Source organism: Sardina pilchardus, chromosome 8 (genome assembly GCF_963854185.1).
Source record: "Sardina pilchardus chromosome 8, fSarPil1.1, whole genome shotgun sequence".
Classification (NCBI taxonomy): Eukaryota; Metazoa; Chordata; class Actinopteri; order Clupeiformes; family Clupeidae; genus Sardina; species Sardina pilchardus.
The window spans coordinates 24,097,646-24,123,268 of NC_085001.1; the positions used below are offsets into that span (position 1 = coordinate 24,097,646).

The window sequence follows — 25,623 nt, forward strand, 5'->3', positions numbered from 1 at the left end:
CTGGGAGGCTTTTACTTACACATAATGATCGCAAGATGGCGCTTCGTGCACGAATGAAATCGTTTGGTCATAAATTCAGTTTGCACTAAGCCATGTCATTCGTGTCAGACCGTGTTGTTGATAATCTGTGGTTGTTTGTTTCATTATGACATACAGCACGTTTGAGTTATCTGTTAATGTATTTGTGTTGATTTGTGTTGTTAAAAACTTTGGAAGAGTTCTTGAACAAACCTTAAGCAAACTTGACTTTCAAGTAAAATGCTCTAAAAGTGAATGTGGCTAGTTCTAATTCACTCCCCAAATTCACTTCTATTCATTTAATAGGTAGCCTATGTTCGCGCTGCCGAAAATGATCGGACCTGGTCACCTGGAACAAAGAGCCTAATAGTCTGGTTTCAATCACACAGTAGCCAGGATTTCATGCCGCATTTTACAGGCTACCGTGGCTACTTTCTAAAACAACTCTCATTCATTTAGTGAGAAGATCTAGGGTCTAGCTACATTGGAGGGAGGGAGATAGAGAGAGCTATGCTGAGCAGGCATAGGCGTGAGAAGTAGCATAATTTAAAATAATGAGTGAATGATATTCTCTGTTTTGCGAATGTGTAGGCTATGTTTGCGATGTCTGCTGAAAAAAAAGCTAGGCCTATTGTTTCTACAATTTAAGCTAACTTCTATGTGAATTCGAGATTCAGCATTGAGACACACATTTTCTCCTAGTTAATAAGCAGTGTTGTAGCTCACTGGTTAGAGCTTCGGCTTGATCACCTAAGGGTTGCTAGTTCGATCCCCAACCTATTCCTGACGGAAGTTCTTTTGAACAAGGCATCAATAAAGTAGGCTATATTTATATTCTTTTCGATTCACATAACTACACGCACGCTGGCGAATTCGAACATTCTGAAACGCGCATATGCGATGAAACATGATTGCGCATTCTTCCACGGGTTGCCTAAACAGCCAGCTTACAGCCTATGCAGGGGACAGATAGATGGGGTGGGGGTGGGGAGGCAGTTCCTCAATGCCTCGGTGATATCTGTAGCCTAAGTATCCTAGACGAGTGTATGGGGGAGGGGGATGATCGGTTTCAAATAGGCTGCAATGGATAGTGTGTTGTATAGACCCCGAAGCCATTTGCTTTGAGAACGGCTGGCTAATGAAGTTGTTGGCTGGCTAGCTGGCTCAGCCAAAACCTTAATGCAGCCGCCACAGTTTTCATGACTGATAATGGCTTTAGTTGCCACTTCATGTCTACAGATGTGTATATTGTATTAGATATCAACACACAATGTTATTGTATTGTTTTGGACAACGTTCTGCACGTTTCACTTCAATGTAGACTGCATGCGTTCATTGCGTTGTGAACAGCGCAGCAATCTCTGGAAAGGAAACGGTGGAAGTCGCATCAGTAGGCTAGCTAATAGCCTATCACGTTCAATGCTGTAAATCCATCTGTTTCAGAATATTTGGTTCATATCATCAATCTTTGGTTTTGGTGTTTGTGCAACCGGGCCCTGACGATTTAACAAAAGTCTGAGTAGCCCTACGTAGGAATTAGGAAAGTAGCCTATGTAAGGTGAGATCAAAATCAGGCTACTTTGTTTGCTGCTTTTCCCCATGTCATTTTCATTGGTCGTCAACTCACTGGGAGTCCTGTGTGTCGTAGCAACGAGCACAATACTGATGTGGTGTGTCCAGTGGGAAAATGTCATGTAGGCCTAGTTTCTAGGCTATCGTTTATTTTTTCGCGTGTCACTATGATATAATTATTTTTAGATGCAAAAAGTCTAACTGGCTTTGTCAAAGTTTGTCAGTTGGCGGCAGAAAATGATTGGCTGGCGAAATTATTTTTCGTTAATGGTAGGCCTAAACATATTGCGATTCATCCGTTTATTTCAGATAGGTTGTTATTAAAAACCATTAACAAAAAATAATTGTTCATCGACGTTGAAAAACGGTCAGTAAATTCTATCGATATAAGATTTTGCATTTCGCTCCTGCCGAGATGTGAACACGGGTCTCCGGCGTTGCAGACAGGAGTGTTAACGCTGCGCCAATTGACATTATACAACAAGTGCGTTAGGATAGGTCCTTGACTTGACGTAACTCAGTCAGTCCAGCAAATATGTAAGAAAATGCTTATACATTAGTCTGAGCTTTAAAAGATAGCCTACAAATAGAAGATAAGATGTACAACTATGAATGTACGTAGGCATACGCGCCCTACGTACATAAATAGGCTACGACGAAAATTACACATGTAGGCCTGTCGCAACGTTTTCAAAACAAACTCGCATTTTACCACTGTAAATCGCCTCCACAGACTATGCCATGTAAATGAAAAATAGTTATTAAAATAAAGCACATATATAATACATGTTGCACATATATAAACGATATGTTTTATGGTAAAATATTATTCTCATGCCCGACTGACAGGAAATCCTTGCGACATCTGCTGTGAGAAAAGAGAATAGCAGCCTGAACAAAAATGGCCGAACGCGAGACAACATAGTGTTGTCACATAAGTGAGCGCAAAATAGCTCTAAACTAGCTTGTACCGGTGTGCTTTTGATCATGTAAAAATTCTGGGTGACAAAACACGCGTATTTAGGAAAAGTCGTGAACGTAGGGTCCTGGAATTTAATCGAGTGAAAAGATTTTTTTTTTTTTGTAATCGCTGCGGTCAAATGACCGCAGCCCGGCAGTTCTAGGTATATCTAGGTCAAACCCCCACGGCGCTTCTAGGAATACGCGTCAGCGGTCAAATGACCGGCGCTTGGCGCTTCTAGTGTTAAGAGCCTCACCAACCCCTGATGGAAAGGAAAGAGCTGCTTCTCCGAACTCCTCCAGCAGATGCAGCGGCTAAAACAAAAATTGGCTGCAGTGGAGGGGCGCCGGGGTGCCTGGCCCCGGGGCTGAGTCCAGTCCGGCGGCGGCCCTAACTCGGGCCAGAGCCACTCCGTACGACTGGAGCGAAGGGGAGAAGGAGGGAAGGAGAAAGGAGGGAAATGGACAAAACATCTGCCGGTGGCGACAGTCGAGCGGGAGACTGGAGGAAGCCAGGGGACGTTCAGTCTCGGCGTTCCCGCTACTCGATGTTCAATGGGTGAAGTCGGGGGGAAAAATGGCACAGAGTCTGTTTTCCCTTTTTAATGGCCGCAACACGTTCCCTTCTGTTCAGCTTATCGGTTTACAGAGATTTACAGTGAAACTGGTTTTCGATCAGGTCACTTCTTTTCCAATGACACACACCTCCTGCTATGTCCAACATGCATAAATCAATCCACTCTGTCTACACCGCGGCTGACATTTACACTTACTGACAGCTAAATCTCAGTGAGATTGATGCCGCGGACACACATGGCGACAGCAACAGGCTGCTTTTTAAATACATTTTGTATGACGCCAACCGCACGGATTGATCACACTCTGTCACAGCCACAAGGATAGTCCATGAAGACAGATACAGTGTAGATATCTCATCAACACCATACTCATCACCTTAGTGCAGTAGCCCACTTTTTTTTAAGTATATTTTTGGCCTTTTTGCCTTTAATATTATAGGAAAATGAAGAAGTAGACAGGAAACAAGTGGGAGAGAGAGATGGGGTGGGAACAGGATATGACCGAAGGCCGGATTCGAACCTAGGTCGCCGTGGGCACTCGGACCCGTACATGGTACGAGCGCTGTAGCCTGCTGCAACACTGAGAATGAGTTGCTATTATAACTATGGCCTGTGCTTTGCTGGTTTTTTTTTTTTTTTTAAGTATATTTTTTGGGCTTTTTATGCCTTTAATGATAGATACAGTGGAGAAAGTCAGGAAGTGAATGGGAGAGAGAGCAGGGGTGGGATCCAGAAACGACCACAGGGATCATTTTGATGTGTGCACTGCCCGGGCTCACCTGTCCCTGTAGTTGATGACCGTGTCCACGATGGCGGTCATCTGCTTGGTGAGCTTGGGCGGGTTGGGCGAGAGCTTCTCGGCGGGCGGGCGGCCGCGCTTCTTCTTGGCCTTCTCGCCGCTCTCGCGCCGCCCCTCCTTGTCGCTGTGCCGCCGCCGCTTGCGCTTCTTCAGTCGGATCTCCTCCTCCATCTCCTCCAGGTTCCCGTCCTCGATGGCCTGGGGGAAGGGTGGGGGGGGGGGGGGGGGGGGTCGAAGGGCACAGGTGGAAAGGTCAAACAAAAAGGCATTTGTTTGTTCTCACGAAAGCAGTAGAGCACAGGGTTTTCTACTGCCACCCTCTGTGCTCTGGCCCCTTACACCTCAAGCACTTTTACTGAATTAGAACCCCATACACACACACACACCTAGACACACAGATACAGACACACACACACACAGACACACACACACACACACACACACACACACAAACAAACACAGACATGCAGAGGTCTCCACACACAGCAAAGGTTCATTCATTACAAAATTGCCAATGCAAGTGGATGAAGATGCCCTCATCTCATATTGCTTTCACATTCTTCACATAAGTGTGAGAGGTGGCTTTATGAAAAGGTAGCAAAGGGTGATGCCCCAAGAGGGTCGTCTACGCTGTGATGGCACGGAGTTCTCCAGCCCTCTCTCTCTCTGGTGCTGTGTTTGTGTTTGAGATCAAACCGCAGAGAGGCACAACAACAGTTGTGATGACCTCACAGACCACCGGCCAGGCGCTCGCTGGAAACACGCCTTGCTTTGTGGTCACATCATGCATGCGCCCACACCCACACCCACACACACACACACACCCACGCCACTCACATGCACACAAACATAAATGCATACAGACGCATGCTCCCACACACACACACACACACACACACACAGATATAGATACGCACATATCCACTTAACACCGTCACACACGCGCACAACCACACACTTAACAGGAAACGCAGACAATCACTGGCGCATCTGGCCGCGTTAAGTGGCACGGAAAACGGAACAATGCGCCGCGTGCCTCTCTGCGCGTTGGTCCGGGAGAAGACGTCGCCGCGCTAGATTTATGATCTAACGTGATTGCGGGGCGGCTAATTACGCCCAACTGATCGCTAATGGGTCCCATCTGCCTGACGTCTCCTCTCTGCCGCCGGCGCAGATCTCAGCCTCCTCCCTTTTGTTGCTCGAGTGACACGAGCTCAAAAAAAAAAAAACAAAGAAAAAAAAACAAGTCAGGAGTGGGAGTCCTCCGAAAGACTCCGGAAAACTCCGGTGAGAGCCTCGGACTGGTCGAGCATGAGGTGCTGTCATAATTCATAATCAGCCCAGATGGAGAGTTCTACGCGAGGGCTGGGCAATGGGCTGCCAAAATGCGCAATCACAGTGAAAAGTTTGCGTCTTTATAAGGCCAGCGACAAGTTGTCATTGTAAAAATGCAAAACAAACAAACGTTTTCACTGTTTTTAAGTGTTCTCCTCACTGTCGATTCATTTGGTGAGCTGGCGTGTCAGGCAGCTTTGAACACAATAACGAGCGGTGGCGTTGGGGAAGATTACCTCGCTATCATCAGAGCAACGCCAACAGCAGCCTACCAACCTGGGTCTTGACATCAACATCAAGAAAACCCAGATCCTATACCAACCAGCTCCTGACACACCCTCAGGCCCCCACAATATATGTGGGCAACAACTCCCTTGAAAATGTGGATCAATTTGAGAGTGTTTGAGAATCATGACATCCAGACCAAGATCAAACTCCTGGTTTACCAAGCAGTAATTCTGCCCACTCTGCTCTATGGGGCTGAAAGCTGGACCACCTATAGCAGACATCTCAAAGCCTTGGAGCAATACCACCAGCGATGTCTCCGCAAGCTCCTTAGGATCAGCTGGGAAGACAGACGGACCAACATCAGCGTCCTGAAGGAAGCCAACACAGCTAGTATCACCACAGCTATTGCCAGGCACCAGCTACGATGGACAGGGCATGTCATACGTATGCCAAACAACCGCCTGCCAAAACAAATGATGTATGGCCAACTAAAGGAAGGAAAGCGCAGCCAAGGAGGGCAGAAAAAGCGGTACAAAGACAACATCAAAGCCCATCTCAGAAAGTGCCGCTTTAACCTCAAAAACTGGGAGGAGGCTGCTTGTAACAGAGACGTGTGGCGTAGGATGGTCCATGAGGGTACGGCACATTTAGAAGAGGACCTCCACCGTGCCGCAGAAGCAAAACAGCAGCTGAGGAAGGAGAGAACCACCACCAAAACAGCTCCCCAAACCACAACCTCCAGGACAACAACCTACATATGCCACCACTGCAATAGAGACTGTGGATCGAGGATTGGCCTCAACCGCCATCTGACAACCCACAAGTGACCAGACCCACTGACAGGAGAACAATCATACTCGCTACGAGTGATTGCCGATGATGATGGTGTGTGTGTGTGTGTGCGTGTGTGTGTGTGTGTGTGTGTGTGTGTGTGTGTGTTGTGTGTGTGTGTGTGTGCTACCTGGACGCTGCCTCACATGTGCTGACCTCTATCCTATTACTTCCCTATACACAAACACACATACGCACGCACACACACACACACACACCACATCACTCCACACACAGCGAAAGTGAAAATAGCCGTCCTTAAACCCAGGAGCATGGAAGAGGAGGCCGTGGTGATGAGGTTGATGGGTCCTGATAAATTGGACTGTAATTGGACGCTCCCAAGTCGTCACATACACCAATCCCAAGGGTTACAAAGTGCAGACGGATGACGGTGGGGAACGGTGTCGCTTCCCACCAAGCTGAACATTTGTAAGCGCTCCCTGGGCCTCTTGTTAAACCTGTCCAATGCCTAACGACTGCTGCGTGCCTCATCTCCGAAACTGGGGCTAGCCTATTAACACCTGCAAACGAGGAAGGCAGGAGTGAGAGGATGAACTCACACTTCAGAGCTGACCTCCCCTCCAGCGGATCACTGTCTTATCCCCACTTCTATCCCTGCTACCTCCATCTCTCTCTCTCTCTCTACCTTATCAACACAGCTCTATGCCGCACACCAGATGCTGCTACAGAGCAAGCTGGGTCATTGACACAAACGATGACTCTCCGTTGCCCCCACCCCCACCCCTCCATACACCTGCAGGTACTCTTGCTTCCCCAAGTGGTTTGGCTTACCCCTGTAATTCCATCCCTGGCACGATGTCACGTATCAGAGTGACAGCAAAGCACAGCAAATCTCATTACTTCTGTCTATTTTTTTTATTTATTTATCTCCGCCCGAGCACGAACCAAGTCAAGCTGTGCTCCATCAGGTGCCAGGCACCTGACCGTGACATAACAACCCCCACCTTCCTCCTCCTCCACCACCACCACCGCTGCTGCTGCGGCCCACTTACCCCTAAACTCTTACGAGACACGCGGGTGCCGGTTATGAAAATTCATTAGCATCTGCATTCAACTCAATCCCCACTCCCGAGGTGTCGGTGACAAAAGCGCGGAAGGTGACATGCATACTGAGCAGTGAGTAAATTAGAGCTCCTCTCAAAGGTGCTGTGGAGTGTGTGAAAAAGGGATTACAGGTGAGGCTGGTGCGTGTGAGAGTGTATGTGTGTGTGTGTGTGTGTGTGTGTGTGTGTGTGTGTGTGTGTGTGTGTGTGAGACTGCTGCAATAGGAGTTTTTAATACCGCCGTGCTGATTGGATTCAGCGCTGAACTGAAAGAGACACTGCAGGGGACCACAGCTGAGGGAGTTTACGGTCAGCAGAAAGCGTCGCTCCATTTCAGGAAAGAAAGACATATTCCGGGAGGAGGAGGGGGAGGGGTGGTTAGCTGACGCCTGAGAGTTTGTGGCTGTTGCCTCATTACGCACTGCATTTGATGTGGTGTGCTTGCCTGTGCAAACTGCAGAATGGCGCCACGTATGCCTGTGTAGCTACCCTTAGGCATGTGTGTGTATCAGCTATTCACATTCTGTACATGTAAACACACACACACACACACACACACACACACACACACACGATAGGCACAGTATATTTTTCTCAAGGTCCATACAATGGCACTGGTAAAGAGTGCGTACGGAGCAATAGATCCCTTGGAGACTGAGCCCCAGTCCCAGGCACATTCCACACGAGGGCCTTTCATATGACCTTATCCAGCGGTTGTGTACATGTGGTGGCACTAAACACAACGCTTCTCTGGAATAAAGAGAGAGAAAGAGAGAGGGGGAAGAAAAGCTGGAGAGAAAGACGTTTGCAGGGAACTGGAGTCTAAGGCTTATATAGGAACGACAGATCAAGGGTGATGGAGAGCAAGATAAAGATCAGAGTGCGGGGGAGAGATAGAGAGAGGGAGAGAGAGAGAGAGAAAGAGAATGAGGGGGTGTACAGAGAAAAAGGATTTAATGTTGCTGATGTGACAGCAGGATTATATATACCAAAAGAAGATAAAGGTTTACTGAACAGGTATGACATGAAAAGGGAAGATAAAATGAAAGAAAAGGAGAGGAGTGTGAAAGTGAGAAATGGAAAGAATCAGAAAAAGCGACATGCAAAATGATTGCACCACAGGCAGGCACACACAGAGAGAGAGAGAGAGAGAGAGAGAGAGAGCAAGAGAATAGAAAGACAGTGACACTGACAGTCAAGACAAAGGGAGGAAGAAGCAGACACACAGAAGTAATCCCAAACATTAGACAGCTCCACACAGACTAATTCGACGGGCAAAAAGGAGGCGAAAGCGAAGGCAACATCAACCGAAAGAGAGAGACGGGGAGCTGAGCAGGCAGGAGATGGAGACGTGGCCTCTCACTGAGATAGTGACAGCCTAACAATTGAACAGTGGAATAGGGCTCCAAAAAAATAAAGCACACCAAAACAAAACAAACAAAGGAGACTGTGGTGAAGGAGACTGTTTTTGTTAACTAATATAATTCCATTGGGGACGAGACAAAACCAATTCCACCGAAATAGGAGACAAACATACTTGCAACTAACAACCGAACATCAACTGAGGGGAGCAGAAATGGGGGAGCGGAAAGGACAGACGGAGATTTGAACGACCTTCATTTAACGATTGCAAAAAAAAACGCAGAAAACAATAATTTGAACCAGAACAAACTGAGGTTATCACCTCCAATAGCCAAGGGAATCAGGTGTGAAAAATGTTCCGGGGATTACGTGTAGGGAATACCTGTAGGGAATGATTGGGGTATACATGTTGGGAGTAGTGAAATTGTGTGCTGCATGGAGAGAGCTCTTGGAGCTTTGAGGCGGGGGCGCGTGGAGAGAAGGACAGGACTCAGCTGGACTCAGCTGGACCAGGGCTGATAGACAGGAAATGATCTGTCGAAACGTTAGTCATGTTTTGCACCTTTTAAAATAAATCTTAAAGAAGACATCTGTGTTGCACCGGCATTCCTCTTCTTTCAGGAAATGATCTGTGCCTGAAATGATCAAATACGTTCAAAGACAACATAGAGAATGACCTTTCTAGACATCGCTCCTTGGCAAGCTCAAGCCTGAATTCAGGCACCACGCCTGAACTCTATCAGGCCTGAGCTGGACTCGTGCGGAGAGGTGTGCGGAGAAGCGTGCGGAGAGGCGTGCGGAGAGGCGTGCGGAGAGGCGTGCCTTACCCTCAGCCACTGCTTCTCCGTCAGCGCGTCGCTGTAGTCCACGTCGCGGCGGGAGCGCGAGCCGCGGCCGAACATCTTCTCCTCCTCCTCCTCGCAGGTGAGCCGCTCCACCTCGGCGTCGTCCTTCAGGATCCAGGAGGGCAGCTCGTCCTCCTCCATCAGCCGCGGCTTGCGCTTGGGGTTGCGGGCGTCCTCGCGCCTCCGGTCCAGGTCCATGCGCTGGAGGATGAAGGGGACACAGGGGGGTGAGGAGGAGGAGGAGGAGGAGGAGGAAGAGGAAGAGGACGAGAGGTCAAACACACACAGAGTTTTAAGCCATTCAACACTGCTCTGGGTAAAACTGGCCGCGCGTCACATACATCTAATCAGTGTACATGTTGTTACAAACCACGTTAAGGATGCCATCGTTAAGAATTGCAGTTCATTTTTCAATTTTGCTCATAAGTTGGTATTCACGACCAGTAGTCTGTAAAGAAAGCCTAAAGTGTGACGTTTCTGTAATAAGGCTCCTGACCTTCAAGCTCTCTTTACTGAGCACACACCGCCTCCACAAACGTACAATAATAAGCAACTATTTGCATAGTGCATACTCAAATATATGCATTATGGATAATGTGTATGTGAGTATGTGTGTGCAGAATATCTCCGGGCCATTAGAACGGAGATGGGAGTCGTGATGCATGCTATAGTCACGAGCGTCACAAGCGTCACGTGCGTCACGTAACGGCTATACCTTACAGTACAAGAGATTGAGGGGTTGGGGGAAACTAAACAAATAACCTCTCAATCACACCACCTAATCTTTCCTCTACCCTTCAATTTCCTTTCCCCCCCGAGTCCCCTGCCGGCACGGGAGAACGGCGCTGCACGGCGACAACAATCGTGTGCCAATCTCGTGCTTTGTGATGACAAGCTTGTGTCGCGCGATGAGCCAAGGGGTGTGAAGCAATCTACAGGTCCTGGAGCACAGCACACACGTCACCGAACAAACAAGCCTGATTGCAGGTATCTCCACCTCTGAGACCACACAGTTATTGCTGTAAGCTGCTGTGCTTACTAGGATAGGATGGTGTGTTTGTGTGTGGGTGGGTGTGTGTGGGTGGATGGTATATGGAGGGGGTGGTGTTAATGTTGAGACTTTGGGGTTGGGGCTTTACCATGAAGAGCTCAAACTCGTCCTCGATCCTGGCGATCATCTGGTTCAGGGTCTCGTCATCTGGGACCTCATCTTCCTCCTAAGGCCAAAGAGAGAGGGAGTTAGAGAGAGAGAGAGAGAGAGAGAGACAGTTAGAGAGAGAGAGAGAGCATTAGAGAGAGACAGAGAGAGAGAGAGAGACAGTTAGAGAGAGAGAGAGAGCATTAGAGAGAGACAGAGAGAGAGAGAGAGAGAAAGAGAGAGAGAGAGAGACAGATTGTAAAACTCCAGTGTTGTATGGCTCTTGAGAGCGGTGGGATGTGTGGGGCAGGGGAGTTGAGCAAATGTAGCAGATCTGCATGACTGCACTGCATCCGAACACCAACCATGTGTGAAATGCATTCAGCTACAGATCACTCTAAGGACATTTGAGGCGCTCCTCATTTGGTATACTGTATACGCCTCTTGGGTTGCAACTACAGAAATTGGCATGAAAAGAAGAAACAGCAATTACTCAAATCAAAACTGAAGGGTGCATCTAAAGGATGAAATGGCATTTAGCACACTGAATGACCATTCCGTATGGTCACTGCCATATAAATACATTTCGAGTGAAACTAGCACTAACCTACCGTTTTTTATTACTAGCCTGGGGAGCGAGAGCTGGGAGGGATTACTATAATGATGTGCCAGACAGAATAAATTGGCTTTGCTTCATGAGAACTCCGAGATGCCCAAATGAATTTAGAACTGCCGGTGGTCTTTCCTGCTTCTGGTTCCCCTTCATGTGAACCGCAGAAGGCAGGGAAATGTTATTGCTTTTGAGCGGCGTGGCTTATCACGGGTGGGACGACGCGGCGGAGCCCGTTCCTCAAGAGCGTGGCATTTGGGTTTGTTATTTACGGACGGCGATAATAAATACCAGCGTCTCTGTGAAGGCTCCGGAGTTTCTGGAGTCAAGACGCGGAGACGGCACGGTACCGGAGGCCCGCAGGGGCGTGTGCGCTCTACCCTCCCGGAGCTCCCGGACGCTTCCCCTGCGCTTTGGCTGTCACGCTTGACGTATCTGTGCACAAACAGCCTCCTCTACTGGCTAAATCCCGTCACAACAGGGGGGACGAGACTTCTGATGTCTGCATCGTGTCTGGAGTTCTCTTCAAATTTTGCTCAAATCTCAACCTGTGTTTTTGTTGCTGTTTTCGTTCCAGCACTGTCACGTTCATCCAGCAGATCATTCTCTTTCTAATCTTTGCTAAGGTAAAGAATCTAACCTTTTTAAGTCACTTTTTAAGCAAAAGTGTTGACTAAATGAAGAAAATAATTCTAAATGTAAGTGAGGCAAAGGGAATAAATACAACCAATGACTCCTGCAATGACGCTAATGGCTCCTAAGCACAGTCTGGTAGAGTCCAGACTCGGGTGGGGAGCGTTTGACCACACGGAGGGGACGGCAGGACGGACGGACGGACGGACGGACGGACCTCGTTCTGCTCCTCGTGCTCCAGGATGGCCTGCAGGAAGGCGCGGCGCTCGTGGCTGGACGACTTCTGGTCGAACATGCCAGCCTGGATGACCTTCTGGTCCACGTTGAGCTTGTACTTGGCGGCGGCCAGGATCTTCTCCTCCACGCTGTTGACCGTGCAGAGGCGCAGCACGCGCACCTCGTTCTGCTGACCGATGCGGTGAGCGCGGTCCTGCGCCTGCAGATCCTGATGGAGGGACAGAGAGAGAGAGAGGGAGGGAGAGAGAGAGGGAGAGAGAGAGAGAGAGGGAGAGGAGAGAGAGGGAGAGAAGAGAGAATATTGAAACCGCATGGTGTATGTAGGGGACAGAGAGAGAGGGCAAGAGAGGGGAGAGAGAGAGAGAGAGAATGAGAGAGAGAGAGAGAGAGGGAGAGAAGAGAGAGAGGGAGAGAAGAGAGAATATTGAAACCGCATGGTGTATGTAGGGGACAGAGATGCATTACATCCATAAGGGGGAGGAGAGAGAGAGAGAGAGAGAGAGAGAGAGAGAGAGAGAGAGAGGTGAGGGGTGAGAGAGAGATGAAATGAAAAGGAAAGATTACACCTCTTCCCTGGCTGACCTTCGACACCATCACTGAACAGAGTAATCAACCTGTTTCTTGAAAGGAGTGATTTTTGAAGGAGGGGGAGAACTGATGAAGAGGCTATTCGGCTGCTCTTATTGCTGATGACCTCCGTTATAACAGACGACCTGAAATGACCGTGGTCGTGAATCCGATTCACAAACACACGAGGACGTCTTGAAAGCGAGACGCTTCATCTCTCTCCTCGAGGTTTGTTCAAAACAAACCAGGCACGCTGGACGGGAGTGCATGGAGTGAGTCACTGGATATCTGCTATAGGGCGATGAAAGCGGTTATTAAAACGCAGATTCACTTCTCTTTCCTTGAGGGAGCTGTGGAGAAGTCAACATCATTTAATTTTGAGGTTTAATTCGTTCAGCCGAGTGTTAACTACGCTGGTCGCCCATGGGGAGAGGGCTTCTGAGGCGCAGAGCGGAAAAACCTTGAGTACGCACCTGGCACAATGAAACAAGGGAAGGAGAGAAAGAGAGAGAAGCAGAGAGAGAGAGAGAGAGAGAGAGAGAGAAAGAGAGAGAGAGAGAGAGAGGGGGGTCTCATTACATCTAAAATGTAATCAAACTAAGCCTGCAGGGAAATGAGAATGAATTATGGGAGGAGGGATTGGTGTGTGTATATGTGTGTGTGTGTGTGTGTGTGTGGGTATGCTTGTGTGTGTGTGTGTGTGTGTGTGTGTGTGTGTGTGCATGTGTGTGCAGGTGTGTTTGTTTGTGTGCGTCTGTGTGTGTGTGTGTGTGTGTGTGTGTGTGTGTGTGTGTGTGTGTGTGTGTGTGTGTGTGTGTGTGTGTGTGTGTGTGTGTGTGTGTGTGTAGGTGTGTGTAGGAGAGTCCGAGTGCGCGTACCTGGTGGGGGTTCCAGTCGCTGTCGAAGATGACCACGGTGTCGGCGGCCTGCAGGTTGAGGCCCAGCCCCCCGGCGCGCGTGCTCAGCAGGAAGATGAAGTACTGCGAGCCCGGCTCATTGAACTGCTTCAGCAGCAACGCGCGGTCCTCCGACTTGGTGGTCCCTGGTCCACACACACACACACACACACACACACACACACACACACACAACACAACACAACAGAGGAATCCTCACACAGCGTCCAGCACAGTCCACTCTGGAGGAGTGATAGAACACTGTCTCAAGGGGTCTTTCCATTCGATCAAAATCGTATGCTTCCAAATAACGGCGCGTTACAAGTCTATACCAGAAATGTCACTCAGAACACCTAGACAGAGACGACCCGCAGGCTACCGTCGTGACTTGCCCACCAGAACAGCGGGTTACTCTGACTGATTCGTCCACAAGCATTCGTCTTTAAAGTTCATCCATTCATCTTTAGAATGGAGAATAACAGGTGGGGGAGGACTCTTATGTTGGAGAGAGATGCATTTATATTTGCCATGTGTATTCCAAACATTATATGTAAATGTCCTTATTTTCCTTTAACCTCTTATGTATAAGCTTATGTATTGCTTTGGCAATAATGTTTCTGAAACTTTCATGCCAATATAAACCTATATTGAATTGAATTGAATTGAATTGAATTGAATTGAATTGAATTGAATTGAATTGAATTGAATTGAATTGAATTGAATTGAATTGAATTGAATTGAATTGAGAGAGAGAGAGAGAGAGAGAGAGAGAGAGAGAGAGAGAGAGAGAGAGAGAGAAGGGAAGGGGTGGGGGGTGTTCGGGTGTAGGTGCTCACCGTCCAGGCGCAAGTACTTGAAGTTGCGGTAGCTGAAGTAGTCCTCCATGATGGTCATGAGGGTGGTCATCTGGCAGAAGAGCAGCACGCGGTGGTTGGTGGCCAGCAGCTTGGGCAGGATGCGGTCCAGCAGCTCAAACTTACCAGACGCACGGTACAGCTCTGGACTGCAGAGATGGGGGAGAGAGAGAGAGGAAGAGGAGGAGAAACGGGAGGATAGAAGAGGAAAGATGGAGATGAACACAAACAAGGAGGAAGATGAAGAGGAAGAACAGAAAGGACACAGAGGAGTTTTAAGAAGACGAAATAACGGAAGGCTCATGGAGAGAAAAACAAAAAAACAAACAACATCCACTTGATAACACAGTGTGTGCTTTGTGTGCAGTGCTATTGGTTCTCATGGGGCAATCACGAGAACTCCTATACTATGCAGGGCCCCGCTTGACTCGGAGCCCTGTGATCAAATGCACAGAGTGAGGCTTCTTTCTCTCGCTTCCTCACCCACTGATGATGGCATTCCCAAAGCCCAAGTGCTCTGCGAAGGACTCCTGGAAAACAAGAAGGAAAAAAAGGCCAACTGAGTGGGATTCAAGGGATTCGAGACCCTTCTGATCAACAAGAACCTCCGCCCCGAGCCCCTCACACACACACACACACACACACACACACACACCTCAGGCAACCATCAACACCAGTGAGAGCCCAGAGAGCACTGACTCACCTCTATGTGCTGGAACATGTAAGGATGATTGCAGATCTTCTTCAGCTGCATGATGGTGTTCATCAAGGTTTTCGCGCCTCCTTTGCCCTAAGGATGGCCCACCATGAGAGAAATGCAAAAGAGAGAGAGAAAGAAAGGAGGAGAGAAGAGGAGAGAGAGGGGGTGGGAGGGAGGGAGAGAGGGAAAGAAAGAAAGAAGGAGAGAAGGGGAGATAGAGGAGATGGGAGAGAGGGAGAGAGAGAGAAAGAAAGAAGGAGAGAAGGGGATACAGAGGGGATGGGAGGGAGGGAAAGGAACAAGAATGTAAGCATGGGAAAGAGAAAGAAAGAGAGAGAGGGAGATAGAAAGAGAGAGAGAGAGAGAAACAGCATGAAGTCTGTACAAAGTGTATGATCCTCTCTGTGATCTTCCACTGGAGTTGGCCTCTCCTCTCCTCTCCTCTCCTCTCCTCTCCTCTCCTCTCCTCTCCTCTCCTCTCCAGGCTTTTTGGCTCCTTACCTTCTTGTCCTTCTCGGAGCCGTCGGTCAGCAGGATGCCCCTGCCCTGCATGTGGCGATACAGAACCTTCTGGATGGCCGACATGTCACATTTGATGACGTACTCCACCTGAGTGAGCAGAGGCAGAAGAAGAGAGAGGGAAGTCCGGAGGTGTTCCTGTGATGACCGCTTTAATGTACGGCTCCCATGCTGGCTAGCTGGAATGCGCTGGCCCCTGCTTTTGATGGGGTAATCCCCTTGAGCAAACTACCATGTACCGGCGCAGAAGGGCCAGGATTAGAGGATTTCTACTCCTTAGCCAGCGGGAGGGTCGGGGCTGGAGAGTCTTTCTCCAGTCTTTCTTCCACCATAGTTAGTAGTTGAGGCCTATGGCCATTACTGAGGCCCATGTTATCACATTCGTATCATGAAAAGGGAGCAGGTGTCAGCGCCGCATGCTAATTTGTCTCTCCGCACGACTTGATTTTTCGCCTCTTGAGTTTAAATAACTACAGGGGATATTTGAAATTCAACAAGCAACGGAAGAAGGGTAGATATCCATTATTCATAATGGGTTTAAATGGCGAAACGATTCGCAGCTCTCCTCTTCTGCTGGTCTGCGTGTGAAAACAAAACACGTCAGGGCCCAAACAAACAGTGTGATGGCGAGGCTGACCTTCTCAGGAAGTTGAGATTCCACTTCCTTCTTCAGGCGGCGCAGCAGGAAGGGGCGGAGCACCTTGTGCAGACGGCGAATGATCAGAATGGTCTCCTCTTCATTCAGATCCACCTGCCAGTCAAGAAATGGGCAAAATGCATGACAAATGTGGCACCCTCAAGTGCAAGACAAATTCTCCTCGGGGGGGAAGAAAGGCTTCATTCATTCAATTCAAAAACTGTCTAAAGGAATCAAATCAATCATTCCATGCACCGAGCGAAGTCAAGCCAAAGCAATAACAGCCGACGGTCGAAATCCTTGAGATTTCATCAAAAACTTTGATAGCGCTGAAGCACGCATTTATATAACCTTAAATATGTTTCAGCTGAATAGCAAAATAAAGCCCAAGGCACACATCTTCAAAAGGTCTTGCCTCAGGCTGTGCAAAGCACTTCAGTAGACATGAGGCAATGTCTGGCGCTGCTGGCTATGCATAAAGGAATAAAACTGAAAACTGAGATTGATTCATGCCCTCCTGCTGCCAGCCTACAGTACACCCAAGTCCATTCTACTCTTGTGTAGTAGTGTGAATGCCCCTTGCGGGCACTCTGTGCGTGTCCTCCTACCCGTTCTCCGGTCATGGCGAAGGGCGCGTTGAACCACTGCTCGAAGGTGCTGCAGCTCTTGAAGATGGTGGGCAGCAGGAAGTTGAGCAGCGCCCACAGCTCGGGCAGCTTGTTCTGCAGCGGCGTGCCCGTGAGCAGGAGGCGGCGCGGCGCCACGTAGTGCGTGTTGAGCACCTGCGTCAGCTTGCAGTGGTGGTTCTTCATGCGGTGGCCCTCGTCCACGATCATGTACTTCCAGCGGATCTGGAGGAACGGCGAATAAGAACGACCGAGCGCAAACACAAACGTTGATCATGTGTTGCAAAAAACATCAGAAGGAAATAACAACACTCAAACACAAACGCAAACACAAACACAAACACAACCACACGCTGATCATGCACTGTATTGTAAAAACCATCAGAGGGAATCACGTGTCATAAACCATCAAGGGGAACATTTTTTATTACAAAAAGCTTCCAAGTGTTCCATGCAAAAGTTCCAAATGGTTCAAAAAGCACCCGCTTGCACAACACTGAAGCCTGTACCAATAATAATAATTTAAAAAAAAACTTTTTCTGCAAGTTTCTCAAATTTCACCTGTCACTTGAGAGCAGCTGCTTGGCGAGTTTAAGCACTTTCTGTGCAGCACTCAGGCAGCCAATAAGCTCCTCCGTCAGGCAGGGTCTCAGCTGCCTCATCACTCACCTTGGCCAGGATGTGCTTGTCCTTGATGATGTACTCGTAGGTGGTGATGAGCACGTTGAACTTGCCGCTGCGCAGCTGAGGCAACAGCGACCGCCGCATGCCCGGCGTGCCCTTTACGGAGGGAGGGGTCAGCGGCGCCAACGTAACGAGATTCCGGCCAGCGAGCGAGGCAGCGGGGAGAGGGAGAGAGAGAGAGAGAGAGAGAGAGAGAGAGAGAGAGAGAGAGCACAGGGGTCAGACACTTGGAGATGCCATGCCAAGAAGATGGACAAGGACATTGGATGGACGTATGAAAAAAAAAGAGGACGTGGAGGATGTGGCATGGACGTCTGACCAACCTTGTATGCGACTTTGACGATGGAGGGCGCCCACTTGTCGAGCTCATACACCCAGTTGGAGAGAGTTCTGGGAAAAATGGAAAGGAAAAAAATAAAAAATCTTTCATTGATAACAACACACGGAGGCACCTGCTGTAAGAAATGTGGCCTATTTCGGTCGACAAGCTTCTTTTCTCGCGCTCTGTGTGTGTGTGTGTGTGCGCGTCGTGTGTGTGCGCGAAGTGTGAAATGCCCTATTATCCCTCTGCTCCCTGGACAGATCAATCTCTCCACCATTAGCCGAAAATCCTTTCCCTTGTCACACTGAGCCAACTCAACCTTGCCGCCAATTCCCCTCCCTCCCTCCCTCACCCGCAGTCTCTCTCTGAATCAGAAAACTTTTACCACCACAACCCCCACATGGAGGCAAGCAGGCGAAAACAAGGGGCGACATGATTGCACCGCTGGGTCCTGAACTCCACAGGAGCCCCAACCGTGACTATACTGCTACTGCCAATGAATATTCATTAAATGTGACGTTTGTCCATAAACTACGTCACAGTCGACCAAGCGGGCGGGAACATGACCACTTACGTAACACATCATTAAAATAGCCGGCTCCATCTGGCCACGCAACCATTTCACTCGGAAAGAATCTCGGTGAATGGTCATCACTTGCCATTCACTCAGTGAAGAAGATTGATTTACCTCCGCCAAGGAGGTTATGTTTTCATCGGGGTTTGTTTGTTGGTTTGTTTTGTCTGTCTGTTTGTTCGCAAGATAACTTAAAAAGTTATGGATGGATTTCGATGAAATTGATCTGTCACCGTCTGGATGCAGGAGGCGGTTGTGTGTTCGCTTGGTGGAGGTTTGGCTCTCTGAGTGCTTTTCTAGTTAAAGTGATGTGGTGTGTGTGGTTGTGGTGATCTGTGTAAACGCACGAGAGAGGCACGATGATCAGGTAGGGCCCGTTGAGCCTCTTGTGCTCCATCAGGTAGGTGATGAGGGCGATGGTCTGGATGGTCTTGCCCAGGCCCATCTCGTCGGCCAGGATGCCGTTCAGGTTGTTGTTGTACAGGGACACCATCCACTCCAGGCCCTGGACCTGCGCAGGAGCACAGCAATAAAGAAGAGCTCACCAACACGCTCGCTGGAGATACCAACGCAGATGTGGAAAAGTCCAGCTTCAGAAAGTAAAAAGCCATGCATTGGTTCTAACTGTGCACTTAACACAGGTGATGTCACCAATTAGCTGCTCTACCTGGCTGAAGAGTTGTGCTAATTAGAATCAGCTGGTTGAAGTAAATGGTTGGCACAGGTATGTGGTAGGACTTTCGCTTTCTGAACCTGGACTTTTCCACCTCTGGAGATACGCATATGTTTCATACTGCATACGTAGCATTTGGCATAGACAGTTCTGCAATTGTGCGTGTCACGAAAAATTGCAGAAAACTGTAGAATGAATGAAAACAATTTCACATTTAATTTTGTATTTGCCATCATCAGGACAGCGAACACGTTAACATATATAATGTTGGCCCCTAAACTGTGAAATTCATTTGACTCTTTCAAGCAGTATTTTCTTTTCTTAATAATTTTTAACCCCTATTGTAGTTTGACTTCCTCCCTCCAGGCAACCCATTTTTGAGTAAGCTCTCTGTGCTGAGGATGACAAGAACAGCTGCTGTATCTGCATGTGTGTGTGTGTGTGTGTGTGTGTGTGTGTGTGTGTGTGTGCTCGTGCTCGTGCTCGCGCGTGCGTGCGTGCGTGCGTGCGTGCGTGTGTGTGTGTGCTCACCATACCGAGGGCTGTCTATGCGCGATCATGTCCGGGCCCTTGTGTGCACCAGCGAGGCGCTCGCTTGAGAATGTGTGTGTTTGCATTCATTACTACGTTTCCACCAGGATCCAGTCGGAGCACATCTTTCACACCGCATTTCGTACGCATGCTTTGATGTATTCCATGGGATCGGTTTCATGCCTTTCGGGTTTATCGCTTTACCTGGTAGTGCTTCAGGCTGCCGTTGATCAGCAGGGAGGACTGCTTCTCCACCCTCTCGATGACGGCGTGCGCCACGCCGTAGTAGGAGTGGAGGCTCTCGGAGCCCGCCTCCGCGCTGTACTCGTCGTCCACGTCCTGTTTGGCCGACCTGCGCGCGCCAGGGAGAGGACAGATGGGGACAAGGCACAGAGGGACCGAGAGGAGAGGGAGACGGAGAAAGAGAGCACGTGTGACAGAGAGAGAGAGAGAGAGAGAGAGAGAGGCAGATATCAGAGAGTTGGATGATGGGGAGGAGTGGGCGAGGTAGAATGAGAGATAGAACAAATGAGAGAGAGAGAGAGAGAGAGGGGGAGAGAGACAAGAATACATTGTGAGTCAGATCTTTAGCAGACCCGGTCTCTTTTCATTGAAGTGTCATCCACACGCGGCTGCTATTTCATTATCCACATTAGATTAACAGCAGAGCGCGGTCGCAGGAAGCTGCTTCTGGATCAGTGGGTGAGGGGGTCGAGTGCGCTTCAGTGAATGAGTCTACCTCCACTAATCACACCTTCGGGAGTGAGATGGCAGGAAGAATAAAGGACTGCAGTGTGTGCGTGTGCGTGTGTGTGTGTGTGTGTGTGCGTGTGTGTGTGTGTGTGCGTGTGTGTGTGTGTGTGTGTGATTGTGTGTGTGTGTGTTGGCAGAGACATACTCGATGATGTGCTCGGCGGGCTTCTCGCTTTCGAGGTTGGCGGATTTCTTCTCTTCCGCGTCCGGGTGTGATATGGCCTCGTCCTCGTCCTAAACAAACACAGACACACACACACCACAACAGCCAGGCCGGAGGGGCCAATTAGCCCCTCACGAATGGAAACACTCACACCAACTAGGGATGTGCAACATCCTTTTATACACTGCACTCAAAGATAACACTTCTCTATTGCATCACTGAATCGATGACTGACTATGTTTTTGCATGACTGTGGGTACAGTCTGCAGTCTGCAGAATCATGTGCTTGTGTTTTCCGGCCTGTATGTGACAAGTGTTTTTATTTTATGCATTTTTTTCGCTGTACACATTTAATTAGATATAAAATAATATGATGGGGCCAATTCTTTAGCTACACAATCCAAATAAATACTGATATTTAGGCATACTATACTAAAACTCTAGTATAGTACAATGCATAAATGTCAGCATTTATGTATACACTACATCACACATCTCCCATCCCTAGGACCAGCACACAATCGAACACCTGCAACGACCTCATCCATTCAGACAGCCCATCACAAAGCTGCCGGTGGGGGGGCTAGCAGATGGGTGGACGGGCGGATAGACGGATGGGGCGGATGGAAAGAGTTGAAAGGTGCAGGAACAGGAGGAGGCAAGTAGAGGAGTTGATGAGGAGAACTCAATCACAAGATCATAGCAAGACAAGGTGAAAAGATGAAACGACCAACGTACAGGCCACCTGGGGAGAGCATGTCTCATGTCCTGTGAGGACTTCAAAGAGACGAGGCCTCTCATCATCTCTGAGGGGCTGTGAGTGTGTGTGCGTGTGTGTGTGTTTAGAGAGAATGTTTGCACATGTATGTCCAAAGGTGATATTCTTCTCAAATAAAAGATGCTATGCTCCTTTATGGTCCATTACTGACCAAGCTGTGACCAATAAAAAGGATTAAAATTGTTGTTCAACTACAGTATGTGTTTTGCATTTGTATGTGACTATATGTTCTATGGCACCCTGAATCCCCAGGAGGATTATCAGACCCATGTATTACACATGCATGCAGCATCTTATCATAGTGTCCTTGCCTGCAGTCGTGCTTCAGCATTAATGACTGTGTGTGACTGTACACATGCGTGAACCTTTGGCCTTGGTGTGTGTGAAAGGGAATTACGTGTCTGGCTGTGCATACTGGTGTGTGTAACATGAAAGACCCCAACACCTAACCTTCTAGGGGGGGAAAAAAAAGAAAAGGAAAAATAAGCAGCTCACCTCTTCCTCAAACTCGGAGCCGCTCTCCTCGCTGTCGGAGCGCGGGGCCACTTCATAGCTGCGGAGCAGAGACAGAGACAGAGACAGAGACAGAGACAGAGACAGCGGCACGTCAGACAGAGGCTGTTGATGTTTACTCTCTCACGTCTGTCTGTCTTAATATAATCCCTGCTGCCTGCGCTACGGGCACACGCAAAGTCAAGCCACGCGCACTTTGTTGGGTGGACACACACACAACACACACACACAGACACACACACACACACACACACACACTCATATGCGCACACTCATACGCGCACACACAACACACACACACACACACACTCATACGCGCACACTCATACGCGCACACACAACACACACACACACACAAACTCACACACACTCAAAAATTGCACATGTCAATGTCAAGTAACTGACGCAAGACAAGGACACTACTGAATTCATTCCCCTTTGTCTGTCATAACGGATACTTCATCGGTGAGCGTGTCCATTCGAGACCATCTGAATGTATGCTCAGCTTCCCCCACTGTGACAGCTCGCCAGCCTACAGCTGACAGCTCGGAGAGCGCTTCCCCGCCCCCCGGACTTCAAGGCCAGCCTGCACATACCCCCCGGCATTTTAAAGCCCTCCTTCAGCCCCTCTAAACACTCTCTGGCTCTCGCTGTACCAGCCTCCCTCGCTGGGAGCCAGAGGATGACAACACTTGAAAAGAGAAAGGGCAAGACTAGCCAAAAAAGAGGAAGAAAGGGCAAGAGGAGAGACAGTGTGAGTGTGTGTGTGTGTGTGTGTGTGTGTGTGTGCATTTGTGTGTGTGTGTGTGTGTGTGTGTGTGTGTGTGTGTGTGTGTGTGTGTGTGTGTGTGTGTGTGTGTGTGTGCGTGTGCGTGTGTGTGTCCACTCTCACCCCGGATTCATCTCCAGCCAGGCCTCCAGCTGACTGGACTTGGGGGCGTCGGTGCCCTGCAGCACTTTGCCCGTCTCCGTCTGGATCAACTTGACGGGCAGCTCGCTCATCTGACTGCTCTCGTCCATTGGCTACGGAACAGACAGACAGAGAGAGAGAGAGAGAGAGAGAGAGAGAGAGAGAGAGAGAGAGAGAGAGAGAATGGAGGAGGAGAAAGAGGAGGACGAAAGGGAGGAGGGGGATGGACAGACCAGAAGAAAGTGAAAGAGGGTAAGAAAGACAGACCAAGGAAGAGAATGGAGACACGATGAGAGAGGGAACGAGCATGGAAGCACGATGAGATTGGAGAGACAGGGAGGGAGGAGAACAGGAGGAGAACAGGAGAACAGGAGGAGAACAGGAGAACAGGAGGTGAGGCAGTGACAACAGAGGGGCCCAGACAAGGAGCGATGGAGAGAAGAATAGAGGAGCACAAGATCAGCTGTCACATCACATCTGTATTCAAGGACATCTCCACACAGGGCACCTCTGGAGTGCCAGTAGAGGATGAAAGGGGCTGTGCACTGCACTGCACACCTCTGGAAGTTCACAGCCCTTATGAGAGCACCATCAGTCTGAGGTCAACAAAGGGCCAGCCCAGAGGGCACCACTAATGGCACTCGTGCTCACGTTGCCTGCCCCCAGTGTGGCTGGGAGTCTACAGTACACCAGGCAACTAACTGAAGAGTTCTGTTCTCGGAGCATCGGCTCTCATAATTAGATTCCACTGTAATTAATGGAACTGGCTACATTAGACGTAATAGCAGCACTTACTTCCAGGAAAAATTAGAGCATTTTTCTGAAACAATTTTTTACGGTACGCAAACGGATCACTTCAGTTACGGACCCCGTGTAAGCCCAGGCATAAGACAAAGTGGCCTATGGTTACCTCTCCATCTGGGCCGATGGCTCCAAGTCCTTCAACGTCACCCTCCAATTTCTGCAACTGCAGATAGGAAAAGGTACAAATTCATCATGCTGAACAAAGGAACATTCACAACAAAAATCAAAAGTTTGAGAACAAAACCCATTGCCCTGCATACAGTGCATACTGTACACACACAATACCTACAGTATTTCCCCCATGGCAAAGCCTCAATTTAAAGGGACACTTCACCGATTAGCATTAAGCTTTGTATCTTTAGAAAACCAGTCATGTTTTTGAATGGTCGTGCATCATTCCCTTAGTTTGCCTTGAGATGGGAGAAATACGGATTTCAATGAAGCCCATGAATAGGACTTCCTGCTTTCAATGATGTAAAATGATGATTTTTATCATTGAAAGCAGGAAGTCCAACATTGAAATCCTTATTTCTCCCATCTCAAGGCAAACTAAGGGAATGATGCACGACCATTCAAAAACATGACTGGTTTTCTAAAGATACAAAGCTTAATGCTAATCGGTGAAGTATCCCTTTAAGTGTCTAACTTGAGGTTTTTTTAAGGGAGATTTAGACTGTAATTTGATTGAAATGTGTCAAACATGATCACCTTCTTCTTCTTCTTCTTCTTCTTCCTGTCCTTGGCGGCCTGGGCGGCCTTGTGCTCGTACACCAGGCTGGTGAGGTTGGCCACATACTCGTCCGTCTGCTGCAGCAGGTAGGCCAGGCGCTTGTCCTTCTTCTGGTCGATCAGCTTCCGGTAGCCCTCCTCATCCTCCGCCTGCCACAGAGACCACACGTCAGCGTGCATTCATACAGCACACAGAGACAGACACAGGTGCACATGCACATACATACACGCACACATACTGTACACACTCATGCACACTTCACACACTTGTTATCATACATACATTACAGTAAACCCACCATCCCCATCACTCAACCACACAAAGGACACAATCAGAAGGAGAAAAGGCAACAAAAATATGAATTGCCATCGATAATATTCTCGACATCAGTTTTTGCAATCAAGCGTCTTTGTCTATCTCTGGCAAAGAACTCACAGAGGATCGGTGAATAGCAGCACTAAATGATTTGGAAACAAACATCCTTTCCCTACGACAGGCACAGCTTGATTCAGGGAAAAATCAGTCTGATGGGGATCAGATCAGGCCGGCGGTCGACTGTCTGATAACGTCTGGCCTGTTGATGAGCACCCGGAGCTCCAATCAGTGTGGTTACTTCTGAAGTTACTTGGATAAACAAGTGACCCGACTTTATAATACAGCTCTCGGCTCTTAAGTAGGCCACTACATGGGTTTGCTAATGGAAAAGAAGGGACTGCATGTGTCTGGACTTTCACCATGCTCACAGAATATGCGCAATGTTGGAACACAGGCTTCACAGGGTACATTACCGATTCACATTTCAAGTTACTCCGTGAACTCTGTGAACAGCTCTCATGTTGTTGTTCTCTAACCCAATACTACCATGGCTGCCGGGGGGGCTGACGGACACATGATGAAGAGCACGTACCATCAGCCTCCTCATCCTCTCCTTCTCGATCCGCTCCGTCTCCTTCTTCTGCTCGCGCTCCGTGTTGGTGTGCCATGTGGCCACGGCCTTGGACAGCTTCTGGATCTTTCCGGAAATGGACCTGTGGTATTCTTTGAAGTCCTTGGCATGCTGCAGAATGCTGTTCAAATACTCCTAGAACGACACAAACAATAGCATGGTTTGCTTTTCATGATCATTATTACGAGCACAGTGCCCGTTCAAACATGCTATTCCTGTAGAATACCTGTAGC

General features: G+C 48.8%; 1 protein-coding gene across 5 annotated transcripts in view; it reads right to left on the reverse strand.

The window, feature by feature from the left end:
• The window catches only part of smarca2 (SWI/SNF related, matrix associated, actin dependent regulator of chromatin, subfamily a, member 2), a 46,442-nt gene that overhangs the window by 7,551 nt on the left and 13,268 nt on the right, over positions 1–25,623 (reverse strand). For all 5 annotated transcript variants that reach the window (XM_062543294.1, XM_062543290.1, XM_062543291.1 and 2 more), the window contains 21 exons: positions 25,352–25,525; positions 24,423–24,593; positions 23,821–23,877; positions 22,893–23,023; positions 21,983–22,040; positions 20,692–20,780; positions 19,998–20,145; positions 18,937–19,100; positions 18,017–18,083; positions 17,679–17,789; positions 16,992–17,234; positions 16,384–16,497; positions 15,729–15,836; positions 15,231–15,317; positions 15,011–15,057; positions 14,510–14,676; positions 13,656–13,819; positions 12,191–12,418; positions 10,732–10,809; positions 9,575–9,793; positions 3,908–4,125 (listed from right to left, as the gene is read on the reverse strand). In XM_062543294.1, the coding sequence (XP_062399278.1) occupies positions 3,908–4,125; positions 9,575–9,793; positions 10,732–10,809; positions 12,191–12,418; positions 13,656–13,819; positions 14,510–14,676; positions 15,011–15,057; positions 15,231–15,317; positions 15,729–15,836; positions 16,384–16,497; positions 16,992–17,234; positions 17,679–17,789; positions 18,017–18,083; positions 18,937–19,100; positions 19,998–20,145; positions 20,692–20,780; positions 21,983–22,040; positions 22,893–23,023; positions 23,821–23,877; positions 24,423–24,593; positions 25,352–25,525 (2,843 nt within the window). The remainder of the gene's footprint in view (positions 1–3,907; positions 4,126–9,574; positions 9,794–10,731; positions 10,810–12,190; positions 12,419–13,655; positions 13,820–14,509; positions 14,677–15,010; positions 15,058–15,230; positions 15,318–15,728; positions 15,837–16,383; positions 16,498–16,991; positions 17,235–17,678; positions 17,790–18,016; positions 18,084–18,936; positions 19,101–19,997; positions 20,146–20,691; positions 20,781–21,982; positions 22,041–22,892; positions 23,024–23,820; positions 23,878–24,422; positions 24,594–25,351; positions 25,526–25,623) is intronic.